This window comes from Trachurus trachurus, assembly GCF_905171665.1.
Source record: "Trachurus trachurus genome assembly, chromosome: 22".
NCBI lineage: Eukaryota > Metazoa > Chordata > Actinopteri > Carangiformes > Carangidae > Trachurus > Trachurus trachurus.
The window spans coordinates 218,785-232,443 of record NC_139907.1 but is presented as its reverse complement, the minus strand read 5'-3'; the positions used below and the strand labels follow the sequence as shown (position 1 = coordinate 232,443).

Below are 13,659 nucleotides of genomic sequence, written 5' to 3'. Positions count from 1 at the left end.
CACATCAACCAGAGACTCTCTGTCCTACACTACACATCAACCAGAGACTCTCCGTCCTACACATCAACCAGAGACTCTCCGTCCTACACATCAACCAGAGACTCTCTGTCCTACACTACACATCAACCAGAGACTCTCCGTCCTACACATCAACCAGAGACTCTCCATCCTACACATCGACCAGAGACTCTCCATCCTACACATCAACCAGAGACTCTCCATTCTACACATCAACCAGAGACTCTCCGTCCTACACATCAACCAGAGACTCTCCATTCTACACATCAACCAGAGACTCTCCATCCTACACATCAACCAGAGACTCTCCATCCTACACATCAACCAGAGACTCTCCATCCTACACTACACATCAACCAGAGACTCTCCGTCCTACACATCGACCAGAGACTCTCCGTCCTACACATCAACCAGAGACTCTCCGTCCCACACATCGACCAGAGACTCTCCGTCCTACACATCGACCAGAGACTCTCCGTCCTACACATCGACCAGAGACTCTCCGTCCTACACATCGACCAGAGACTCTCCGTCCTACACATCGACCAGAGACTCTCCGTCCTACACATCGACCAGAGACTCTCCGTCCTACACATCGACCAGAGACTCTCCGTCCTACACATCGACCAGAGACTCTCCGTCCTACACATCGACCAGAGACTCTCCGTCCTACACATCAACCAGAGACTCTCCATCCTACACTACACATCGACCAGAGACTCTCCGTCCTACACATCAACCAGAGACTCTCCATCCTACACTACACATCGACCAGAGACTCTCCGTCCTACACATCAACCAGAGACTCTCCATCCTACACATCAACCAGAGACTCTCCGTCCTACACATCAACCAGAGACTCTCCGTCCTACACATCAACCAGAGACTCTCCATCCTACACTACACATCAACCAGAGACTCTCCATGCTACACATCAACCAGAGACTCTCCATCCGACACATCAACCAGAGACTCTCTGTCCTACACATCAACCAGAGACTCTCTGTCCTACACTACACATCAACCAGAGACTCTCCGTCCTACACATCAACCAACCAGAGACTCTCCATCCTACACATCAACCAGAGACTCTCCGTCCTACACATCGACCAGAGACTCTCCATCCTACACATCAACCAACCAGAGACTCTCCATCCTACACATCGACCAGAGACTCTCCGTCCTACACATCGACCAGAGACTCTCCATCCTACACATCGACCAGAGACTCTCCGTCCTACACATCGACCAGAGACTCTCCGTCCTACACATCGACCAGAGACTCTCCATCCTACACTACACATCAACCAGAGACTCTCCGTCCTACACATCGACCAGAGACTCTCCATCCTACACATCGACCAGAGACTCTCCATCCTACACTACACATCAACCAGAGACTCTCCGTCCTACACATCAACCAGAGACTCTCTGTCCTACACATCGACCAGAGACTCTCCATCCTACACATCAACCAGAGACTCTCCGTCCTACACATCAACCAGAGACTCTCCGTCCTACACTACACATCGACCAGAGACTCTCCGTCCTACACATCGACCAGAGACTCTCCATCCTACACATCGACCAGAGACTCTCCATCCTATCAACCAGAGACTCTCCGTCCTATCAACCAGAGACTCTCCATCCTACACATCGACCAGAGACTCTCCATCCTATCAACCAGAGACTCTCCGTCCTACACATCGACCAGAGACTCTCCGTCCTACACATCGACCAGAGACTCTCCATCCTATCAACCAGAGACTCTCCGTCCTACACATCAACCAGAGACTCTCCGTCCTACACATCGACCAGAGACTCTCCATCCTACATGTCGACCAGAGACTCTCCGTCCTACACATCGACCAGAGACTCTCCATCCTACACATCAACCAGAGACTCTCCGTCCTACACATCAACCAGAGACTCTCCGTCCTACACATCAACCAGAGACTCTCCGTCCTACACATCGACCAGAGACTCTCCATCCTACACATCAACCAGAGACTCTCCGTCCTACACATCAACCAGAGACTCTCCGTCCTACACATCAACCAGAGACTCTCCGTCCTACACATCAACCAGAGACTCTCCGTCCTACACATCAACCAGAGACTCTCCGTCCTACACATCAACCAGAGACTCTCCATCCTATCAACCAGAGACTCTCCGTCCTACACATCAACCAGAGACTCTCCGTCCTACACATCGACCAGAGACTCTCCATCCTACACATCAACCAGAGACTCTCCGTCCTACACATCAACCAGAGACTCTCCGTCCTACACATCGACCAGAGACTCTCCGTCCTACACATCAACCAGAGACTCTCCGTCCTACACATCGACCAGAGACTCTCCGTCCTACACATCGACCAGAGACTCTCCATCCTACACATCAACCAGAGACTCTCCGTCCTACTCGTCAACCAGAGACACTGAACCATAGATTAACCTAAACCCAGGATACAGAGGTTGAGTGAAGGTGGTGTTGAAGGTGTAGAGGTGGATCAGTCTGTTAGAGAAGACTCTGTAGAAGGACAGAGAGCCAGCAGGATAGTCCACATACACTGCTACTCTGTTGGAGACAGAGGAGAAGATGGATGTTTCTCTGTTGTTGTGACAGACAGAATAACCATGACCAGCACAGTACAGACTCCAGGACTGATCATTTCTTCCAAACCTACAGTCTCCACTGTTTCCTTTCCTACTGATTCCTCTGTAACTCACTGATATCTCAACCACTCCGCTCCACTCCACCTCCCAGTAGCAGCGACCAGTCAGAGCAGTTCTACACAGCAGCTGAGGACAGTAGTCAAATCTGTCTGGATGATCAGGACACGACTGATCCTCTGTCACACGTGTCACCGTCCTGTTGTTGTCAGACAGTTTGAGGCGTCTGCTCACTGTGTTCATGTCCACTTCCAGTTGACAGGCGTCTGATGGAGAGAACAAGACACAACACAGCTGCAGTTCATCATCTGATGGTTCATTGATTGATTATTGAATCAACATTGTATTTAAAGACAAACTGACAGAGAGCTGTTGTCTGGTCATTAGTCACATTTAATCCACACTTACACTTCCTGGGATCAAGTCTTAACCTGTTCTCTCCACCATGGTCCAACCTGGAGGAAGAAACACAGTCAGAGTGGTTTTATATCTAAACTACTGTTCAACATGGAGGTAGAAACACAGTCAGAGTGGTTTATATCTAAACTACTGTTCAACATGGAGGTAGAAACACAGTCAGAGTGGTTTATATCTAAACTACCGTTCAACCTGGAGGAAGAAACACAGTCAGAGTGGTTTTATATCTAAACTACCGTTCAACATGGAGGAAGAAACACAGTCAGAGTGGTTTTATATCTAAACTACTGTTCAACCTGGAGGAAGAAACACAGTCAGAGTGGTTTTATATCTAAACTACCGTTCAACATGGAGGAAGAAACACAGTCAGAGTGGTTTTATATCTAAACTACCGTTCAACCTGGAGGAAGAAACACAGTCAGAGTGGTTTATATCTAAACTACCGTTCAACCTGGAGGAAGAAACACAGTCAGAGTGGTTTTATATCTAAACTACTGTTCAACCTGGAGGAAGAAACACAGTCAGAGTGGTTTATATCTAAACTACCGTTCAACCTGGAGGAAGAAACACAGTCAGAGTGGTTTATATCTAAACTACCGTTCAACCTGGAGGAAGAAACACAGTCAGGGTGGTTTATACCTAAACTACTGTTCAACATGGAGGAAGAAACACAGTCAGAGTGGTTTTATATCTAAACTACCGTTCAACATGGAGGAAGAAACACAGTCAGAGTGGTTTATATCTAAACTACCGTTCAACATGGAGGAAGAAACACAGTCAGAGTGGTTTATATCTAAACTACCGTTCAACATGGAGGAAGAAACACAGTCAGAGTGGTTTTATATCTAAACTACCGTTCAACATGGAGGAAGAAACACAGTCAGAGTGGTTTTATATCTAAACTACCGTTCAACCTGGAGGAAGAAACACAGTCAGAGTGGTTTATATCTAAACTACCGTTAAACATGGAGGTAGAAACACAGTCAGAGTGGTTTTATATCTAAACTACCGTTCAACCTGGAAGAAGAAACACAGTCAGAGTGGTTTATATCTAAACTACTGCTCAACATGGAGGAAGAAACACAGTCAGAGTGGTTTTATATCTAAACTACTGTTCAACATGGAGGAAGAAACACAGTCAGAGTGGTTTATATCTAAACTACTGTTCAACCTGGAGGAAGAAACACAGTCAGAGTGGTTTTATATCTAAACTACCGTTCAACATGGAGGTAGAAACACAGTCAGAGTGGTTTTATATCTAAACTACCGTTCAACCTGGAAGAAGAAACACAGTCAGAGTGGTTTTAAACTGCTGTTCAACCTGGAGGAAGAAACACAGTCAGAGTGGTTTTATATCTAAACTACCGTTCAACATGGAGGTAGAAACACAGTCAGAGTGGTTTATATCTAAACCACCGTTCAACATGGAGGAAGAAACACAGTCAGAGTGGTTTATATCTAAACTACCGTTCAACCTGGAGGAAGAAACACAGTCAGAGTGGTTTATATCTAAACTACCGTTCAACCTGGAGGAAGAAACACAGTCAGAGTGGTTTTATATCTAAACTACCGTTCAACCTGGAAGAAGAAACACAGTCAGAGTGGTTTTAAACTACTGTTCAACCTGGAGGAAGAAACACAGTCAGAGTGGTTTTAAACTGCTGTTCAACCTGGAGGAAGAAACACAGTCAGAGTGGTTTTATATCTAAACTACTGTTCAACCTGGAGGAAGAAACACAGAGTGGTTTATATCTAAACTACTGTTCAACATGGTTGGTTGGTTTACTTTATTAATCCCTCTGAAGGGAAATTGATTGTCACTCTATACGTACAACATCCAACACACAATACTACAACATGACAAGAAACACAGTCAGAGTGGTTTTATATCTAAACTACTGGAAGAGTGTGGAAAGAGAACAAATCAAGAATTGCACAATAGGTGTGTATTATACCAAATGTGCAATAGGTACACACCCATTAGGCTATAATCTCAAAAATTCTCCCAAAATGATCATGGTCATTGAACAGTGATTGATCAAAAACTATATGACCTATCGAAATGTGGATTAATACACCAATACACAAGACTTGTGTCTACAGATTAAAGTTTAAATGGAGTCACTTCCACCTCATGCTTCGCCCCGAGCACTGGTCCTTGCAGCTATTTCATAGCTGTAGAGACCAGTGCTCGTAACAACAATAAGCTAATAACAAAACCGACAGGCTACATGTTATGGTTGGGCAATATATCAATGTAAAAAATATATCGATATATTTTTTAATGTGATATGGAATCAGACCCCCAAAGAAATTTAAATCGAAAGCAGAGGCTTCATCAGTTCATGTTCACATCTGACCAGACTGGGACTGGTCCAACTATCTGGTGTGGAGACCCAGGTATTTAACCTCTTGTGAGGGTGTTCACAAGGCCGATGATGTGCTGCGCTGTGATCCTTGCTCTAGGCAAGCTGCTGTCCCAGAGCTTGCAGGGTTACCCCTAACCCTAACCCAGTTGCGGCCGCCACAGACTCGTTTATTCATTTATTAATGGGAAACGCTGGTTGATAAGTTTCATTTACTTTAATGTTAATTTTGCGGGTCTGTTGTCAGTCTTGTGCAATGGTCTTTATATGAGTCTTGTGCAGCAGGAAGCTTCGCGCTGTTTGTGTAGTGACAGTGATGTGTGCATTTTCAGTGCAAAAAAAAAAAAAAGTTTCGTCCCGACTGCGTCCCGGGGGATATTGATTATCGTCCCAAATACATATTTTTTATGTCCCCGGGACGACGGGATGGTGTTAGTCTGGAGCCCTGCGTGTAGTCTGTGCTCCCTCATCTGGTGAAGTCGTTAAGTGTGCGATCGTCATAAAAATCTGCTGAAGCCAGTCGGTTAGTGTGAACTCATAGTCTTTTCTAAATCGGTAACGACTGTGAAAATTGCGTAGTGTGTCCCCAGCTTAAGAGAAAGCAGACGTCTTTCATGATGACTGACCGAGCAGGGAAACATAAAAGACAGGAGACAGACTGAGTCCTTGCTGTCTGACTGTACCTGAGAGTCTCCAGTCTCCAGTCTGGATCCCCCAGTCCAGCAGACAGCAGCTTCACTCCTGAGGCTCCTGGATGGTTGTAGCTCAGGTCCAGCTTTCTCAGATGGGAGGGGTTGGAGCTCAGAGCTGAGGCCAGAGAAGCACAGCCTTCCTCTGTGACCAGACATCCTGACAGACTGGAGATACAAAATATGATGATCTCAGAGTTTTAGAAAATCACATCAACAGGAAAATCCTGCAAATGTTGAGCATCTTCACCAACAAGTTACAGACGGATGTTCAAGATCAGCTGTCCAACAAACATCTGTATCCTGACCTGAGAGTCTCCAGTCCACACTTTGGACTCTCCAGTCCACCAGACAGCAGCTTCACTCCCGAGTCCTGCAGGTTGTTGTCACTCAGGTCCAGCTCTCTCAGATGGGAGGGGTTGGAGATCAGAGCTGAGGCCAGAGAAGCACAGCCTTCCTCTGTGACCTGACATCCTGACAGACTGGAGATAGAAAATATAATAAACTCTCAATTTTACAAAATCATGTGAACAGAGATGTTGAGAATCTCAACAGACCGCTGAACATCTCAGCAGAAGGGCATGAAATTAATTACAGGTTATGGCACTACCTCTGCTAAGGGACTGGATGGAGGGTTGTGTGCTGATGAGGCAAACTGCTTTTTTTAATATATATATATATATATATATATATATATATATATATATATATATATATATATATATATATATATATATATATATATATATATATATATATATATATGCTTTTTTTAATATATATATATATATTTAAAAAAGCAGTTTGCAGAAATAAAAAGCAGCAGAAATATATATATATAGGGCCTTTTTCACCTTTAATGGACAGGACAGTTGAGAGAGAGACAGGAAATGGGAGGCAGAGAGGGGGGGAATGACATGCAAGATAGGGCCGCTCGGCGCGGGATTTGAACCGGGGTCGCCTGCAGTGAGGACTGTAGCCTCAACACATGAGGCGGGTGCTCTACCAACTGAGCTAAACACCGCCCCACCAGACGGGGTCTCGCCACTAGCGCTGAAAACAAACAAGCTTAAAATATGGACTTATTTCATTTTTTTCTGAACAATTTCTCATGTTGGGGCTTCAATACAAGAGGGACATTACAGACGAGCACTATGGAGGTATTTGGATGTTTTTTGGTGTGTCTTTTTGGACGAAGAAAAGTGAGCTCCGTTCTCAACCGTCATATGGACATGCAGTGCTGCACGGAGCCCCGCTGTAACTCAGAGAAGCCATGGAGGACTCTGAAACTTCTCCCAGCCCTTAGTCCACATGAGGGGGAGTAGATAATTTCAATTTTGGTTGAACTATCCCTTTGACAAACACAGGGGCACCACAAGGTACACCTATATACACCTCACACCGCAAAACAATGCCATGAAAAGTAAAAAAAAAAAAACTCAAGCAGGATTACAATCAACCGCCATGTGCACAAACACACAAACCAGAAACGCGGCTACCGCCTCAGCTCCTTCCATCCTTCTTCGTTCTTCATTGTTGTTATGATATATGTGCATGTGCTTGTGACCTGCCTGGGTGACGTCACGGTCGAAACTGTCGCACAGCGATCGAAACTCATGACGTCGCCGAGGGGTCCTACTCTGCAGTGGAGACACGGCCACTGAGGGCCGAGTGAGAGGACGGTTCCTGTAGAAGTTCCTACCCCCTCCCTTTACCAGGAACTCCTGCAGTGGAAACGCGGCTTTGTAGTCAAGACCGCCTAAACCGAGACCAAGACACTACCAAGACCAGAGAGTATCAAGACCAAGACCAAGACCAAGACAGACCAAGTCAAGACCAAGACTCGTTCAGCTCGAGACCGAGACCAAGACCAAAGAAAAAAAAAAAACTAGTTATACCATATTTTGCTATTTTGCTTGAGTTGTAGAACATAAGCACCATACTGAGTTCAGCTGCTTAGTGTAAATATGAGATGTTATTAACTAACTATAACTACAGACACAACAATACAGAGACAGGCAAGGCAATTTTATTTGTATAGCCAAAATGCCACATGTCACAAAATGCATGTGATTACTTGACGTCGGCGTATAAATAATGATTAAAAAAACACCAAAAAAAATCAGCGTGCCTGCCTGAATATTAAATCCCTTCGAGACCGCTCCGTCGGTCCGAGACATTGCGAGACCGAGAGACCCGAGACCGAGACAAGACCGAGACCAAAGACTGTCGAGGCCGTGACAAGACCAAGACCACAAAAAAGTTGTCTCGAGACCGGTACAAGTCTACACCACACATCCTACTTAAGAGAAAAAGACAGCTTTGTCAAATGGTGTGACGATAACCACCTTATTTTAAACTTAAACAAGACAAAAGAACTTGTCATCGATTTTAGAAGGAAAAAGACACCAGTCACGCGGTATTTATCAAGGATGTGGCTATCGAGGTTGTCCCCCACTACAGGTACCTTGCCATCCTTGTGGATAATAGGCTGGACTGGAAAGAGAACAAAGGCCCAGTCCAGGCTGTTTTTCTTCAGGAAACTACGGTCATTCGATGTTAGCAGGCCACTCTTGAATGTGTTTTTTCATAGTATTTTAGGTAGTGTGCATTTTATGCTGTTGTGTGCTGGGGGTAGGGGTTGAAGTCTGAGGACAGAAACAGGATCAACAAAGTTATAAAAAAGGCAGGTTCTATCATTGTTTTGCCTCCTGACTCCTTACAGGTGGTCATGGAGAAGAGGGTGGGGAGGAAACTCTGGTGCATTATGCACAATAAGGACCACCCACTCTATGTTTTCTTCCATGAACTGAAGAGTTCCTTTAGCAACAGACTGGTGATGCCGAGATGTTCCTCAGAAAGATTCCGGAGGTCTTTTGTACCTGGTTGAGTGAAGTTTTTTAATGAACATTGTTGTTGATTGTTGTTGATTTCTGTTGTGTGCCATGCTAAGTAATACATTGCATTGCACTTATTGTATTGCCTGAGTTGTCAATGCTTGTCATGTTGTAGTATTGTGTGTTGGATGTTTGTACGTACAGGGTGACAATTAATTTCCCTTTACAGGGATTAATAAAGTAAACCAACCAACCAACCAGGTATTGAGCATCTTCACTAACAAGTTACAGAAGGATTTTCAAGATCAGCTGTCCAACAAACAGCCGTATCCTCACCTGAGAGTCTCCAGTCTACAGTGTGGACTCTCCAGTCCACCAGACAGCAGCTTCACTCCTGAGTCCTGTAGGATGTTGTTACTCAGGTCCAGGTGTCTCAGACTAGAGGACTGGGAGCTGAGGACTGAGGACAGAGCTTCACAGCTTCTCTTTGAGAGGTTACAGTCGCTCAGTCTGAAGAGGAATCAGGAAAACAAAAGTGAACAACTAATATTTTTGTTGTGACTAAAGAAGATGCAGTAAATGTAGATGGATATATGTGCACATACAGAGCTTTATTTGAAGCTTTGACCACTGGCAGCAGCCTCAGAAGAGCCTCCTCTGAAGCAGAGTATTTCTTCAGGTCAAACTCGTCCAGATCTTCTTCTGATGACAGTAAGATGAAGACCAGAGCCAACCATTGACCAGGAGACATTTTATCCCTGGAGAGATGTCCTGATCTCAGGGACTGTTGGATCTCCTCTACTAGAGAACAGTCATTCAGTTCATTCAGACAGTGGAACAGGTTGATGCTTTTCTCTGCTGACAGATTCTCACTGATCTTCTCCTTGATGTACTGGACTGTTTTCTGACTGGTCTGTGATTCACTTCCTGTCCGAGTCATCAGACCTCGTAGGAGAGTCTGATTGGTCTCCAGTGAAAGACCCAGGAGGAAGCGGAGGAACAAGTCCAGGTGTCCATTTGGACTCTGTAAGGCCTCGTCCACAGAGCTCTGGTAGAAATGTGTTGATTTGTCTCTGAACTGTTTTAAAAGTTTAAAGGTTAATTTCTTTCCCGACAGTAGGTTGCGTCCAGAGTTGATGAAGGTCAGATGGACATGAAGAGCAGCCAGAAACTCCTGAACACTCAGATGGACGAAGCAGAACACCTTGTCCTGGTACAGGCCGCTCTCCTCTTTAAAGATCTGTGTGAACACTCCTGAGTACACTGAGGCTGCTCTGATATCGATGCCACACTCTGTCAGGTCTGATTCATAGAAGATCAGGTTTCCTTTCTGCAGCTGCTCAAAAGCCAGTTTTCCCAGAGACTCGATCATCTTCCTGCTCTCTGGACTCCAGTGTGGATCTGTCTCAGCTCCTCCATCATACTTGACCTTCTTCAGTTTTAGATGAACCACCAGGAAGTGGATGTACATCTCAGTCAGGGTCTTGGGCAGCTCTCCTCCCTCTCTGGTCTTCAACAGCTCCTCCAGAACTGTAGCAGTGATCCAGCAGAAGACTGGGATGTGGCACATGATGTGGAGGCTTCGTGAGGTCTTGATGTGGGAGATGATCTCTCTGGCCTGCTCCTCATCTCTGAACCTCTTCCTGAAGTACTCCTCCTTCTGTGGGTCAGTGAACCCTCTGACCTCTGTAACCATGTCAACACACTGAGGAGGGATCTGATTGGCCGCTGCAGGTCGTGTGGTTATCCAGAGGCGAGCAGAGGGAAGCAGGTTCCCCCTGATGAGGTTGGTCAGCAGCACGTTGACTGAGGTGGACTCTGTCACATCAGTCAGGATCTCAGTGTTGTGGAAGTCCAGAGGAAGTCGACACTCGTCCAGACCGTCAAAGATGAAGACGACCTGGAACTGATCAAAGCTGCAGATTCCTGCTTCTTTGGTTTCAGAGAAGAAGTGATGAACAAGTTCCACCAAGCTGAACTTTTTCTCTTTCAGCACATTCAGCTCTCTGAAGGTGAAGGGAAATGTGAAGTGTATGTCCTGGTTGGTTTTGTCTTCAGCCCAGTCCAGAGTGAACTTCTGTGTTAAGACTGTTTTCCCAATGCCAGCCACTCCCTTTGTCATCACTCTTCTGATTGGTCGGTCTCTTCCAGGTGGGGCTTTAAAGATGTCTTCTTGTCTGATGGTTGTTTCTGGTCTGTCTGGTTTCCTGGACGCTGTTTCAATCTGTCTGACCTCATGTTCATCATTGACCCCTCCAGTCCCTCCCTGTGTGATGTAGAGCTCTGTGTAGATCTGCTTCAGAAGGGTTTGGTGTCCTGCTATAGCGATGCCCTCAAACACACACTGGAACTTCTCCTTCAGGTTGGATTTGAGTTTACTTTGGCAGCCAGTGAGAATCTCTGTAAGAATAAAGGACCAATGATGTCAATGAGAAGTTATTATTGTAGTTACTGTGGTATATTTTGATGTCGATGCTGATGAAAATATGACCACTCTGACACGTCTTCTTTGTAGATGGTAAAAAGGAGTTTATTACAAAAAAGATGTGGTGTCAAAAAGCCGAATCCTTGAGAAGCCTCTATAGCCAATGACGAGACCTCTGGCTCTTAGCCAAAAGTCCTGACCTTATATACTGTAGTATGTTCTAAAACTCCACCTCTCTATACAGAAGGAATGATTATTTCATCAATAAGAGTCAGCTGCCACACTGAGTGGTACAGTAGCTGACGTCATCAGTTACTTTGGACCTCCTTTTCAGACAATGGTATTTATGTACCTTGAACTGTTTATTTATCTGTAACTGTCATGCACTCAAGACTCAATCATTCTGACAGTAGATGTCCAGCCTGTGTTATAACGTCCAGTCTCACAATTAACCCTCAGGGTACATTACTTAACAACTTAGGAGGTAGAAAATACACTATATTACTGCATAGAAAACATGAATCATGGAAACACCTTCTCTGTTCTCTGTTCATTTAGAAAGTTTTTTTTTTATAAAAGAAGCATTTCAAAGAGATCAATTCCTCTCCATGTTAGCACCATTGTGAACCTCTTCCACATATTTTCATGTATTGTTATGCTTCTTAACACGTTTCTCGTTTCTGTTTTGACTCTGTATATGTTTAGATTCTTATCCATCATGCATTACCATCCGAAAGGCCTCTGATCAGTCCCAAATTTATTCCGCAGCATAACAATGACCCAACATTTAAAGCCAGTGTCAAAAATAATAATTTCAATTAAGAACAGTGAGTCCTGCAACAGATGCTACAGCCCCACCACAGAGTCCTGATCTCAACATTAGTCAGTCTCTGATTACATGAAGAGACAGAAGACACTGACACAGCCTCAGTCCACAGAAGAACTGTGGCAAGTTCTCTGAGATGCTTCAACAACCTGCCAGGAGAGGAACTGCAGCGTTATCACTTCACTGTTGGCCTCATGTTTCAGCCTTGGAGGTCAAAGTTTGGTTGGAGCTCAGTGAGGCTGTAAGACTGCCACCACCCACATGTGACGTTTAAGACTCCCTACAGAGACTCCCCACTCTGCTGACAAGACCAAAGAAGCTCTTTGGATGATGAAACTGTCCTCACCCACCTGGTTTTGACTGACCACTCTACAATGTCCTTATAACTTCACATTTTTGATAAAACTTACGTTTTGGTTCTGAGATGGGCTGTGTGAAATTTCTCAGTAGATCATTCTGATTAATCTTCTCCAGGACGGTTTTAGTGACTTTCACAGTGTTTATACAGTAGGTCTGGACCAGTAGATCCACTGTGTCTTCCCTGTTTGCTTTCTCCAGTCGACTTTTGGGGATTGATGGGAGGTTTTCTAGGACTCCTCTCTGCCACAGGTGCCACCTGAATTTATAAAAATCATCATCTCCCATTTCCTCCAAAGTCTTCAAAAGGATCTCTGGGAGTGTCTCCATCTTTTCCCTGAAAGAGGAATGACAAACAGTTTGAAACTGGGTTTACACTGTATGACTTAATTCTGACTTACTATATGACTGTGTGGCAAGGTGAAGAGGGCCCGGGCGGAGGCTGCGCAGGCTGCCACACATTAGGAATCCATGGACCCACCCCTAGTGCTACATGGATCCTGCCAACAACGCCAGAATGTGGCAAGGTGAAGAGGGCCCGGGCGGGGATTGAACCCACACCTCCCGGGTAAGAGTCATGCGCGCTTACCAGTCACCCAAAGGGACATCCCCTTGGCCAAGTAGCCAGGGCACATGATCAATTGGAGGCATAGTGACAGGAACCTCAACTGTCACAACTGTTTTTTGATTCATTTCAAATTTCTGTATTTATTGTGCGCCCATTTTTGCGGTTTACAGGGGTAAGGAGTACAGTCCTTGTAAAATGGATGAACCCTATTGGCCACATTTTCTTTGTCCATATAAACCTGGAACTCTTTTTTGAACAGCACAAATGGCCAAGGCAGTGTAGTTCTCCTTAGTGTGCATTCTCTCAAACAGTCATGAAGTTCTGGGCCAGACAGGTTTATTTCTAACACTGTGGGTAAATAGAACAATTTCTAAAATGACAGTGTGTATGATGATCTTAAAGCTGAAACTGGTTCATTTGTTCCAGTGAACATTAAATCAGCAGAACTCTTGGTACTTTAAAGTAGAAGTAAGCAGAATAT

At 45.0% G+C, this 13,659-nt stretch overlaps 1 protein-coding gene across 1 annotated transcript; it reads right to left on the bottom strand.

The window, feature by feature from the left end:
• Positions 1–2,438: 2,438 nt before the first annotated feature.
• LOC311005880 (protein NLRC3-like) lies at positions 2,439–11,161 on the bottom strand (the record flags this gene model as incomplete). Its single annotated transcript, XM_083998487.1, has 5 exons — positions 9,608–11,161; positions 9,339–9,512; positions 6,160–6,333; positions 3,102–3,148; positions 2,439–2,959 (listed from the first exon to the last, which is right to left on the bottom strand). The coding sequence occupies exons 1-5, from the start codon at positions 11,122–11,124 to the stop codon at positions 2,439–2,441; spliced, it is 2,433 nt and encodes an 810-aa protein (XP_083854613.1). The 5' UTR covers positions 11,125–11,161.
• Between the last annotated feature and the right edge of the window lie 2,498 nt (positions 11,162–13,659).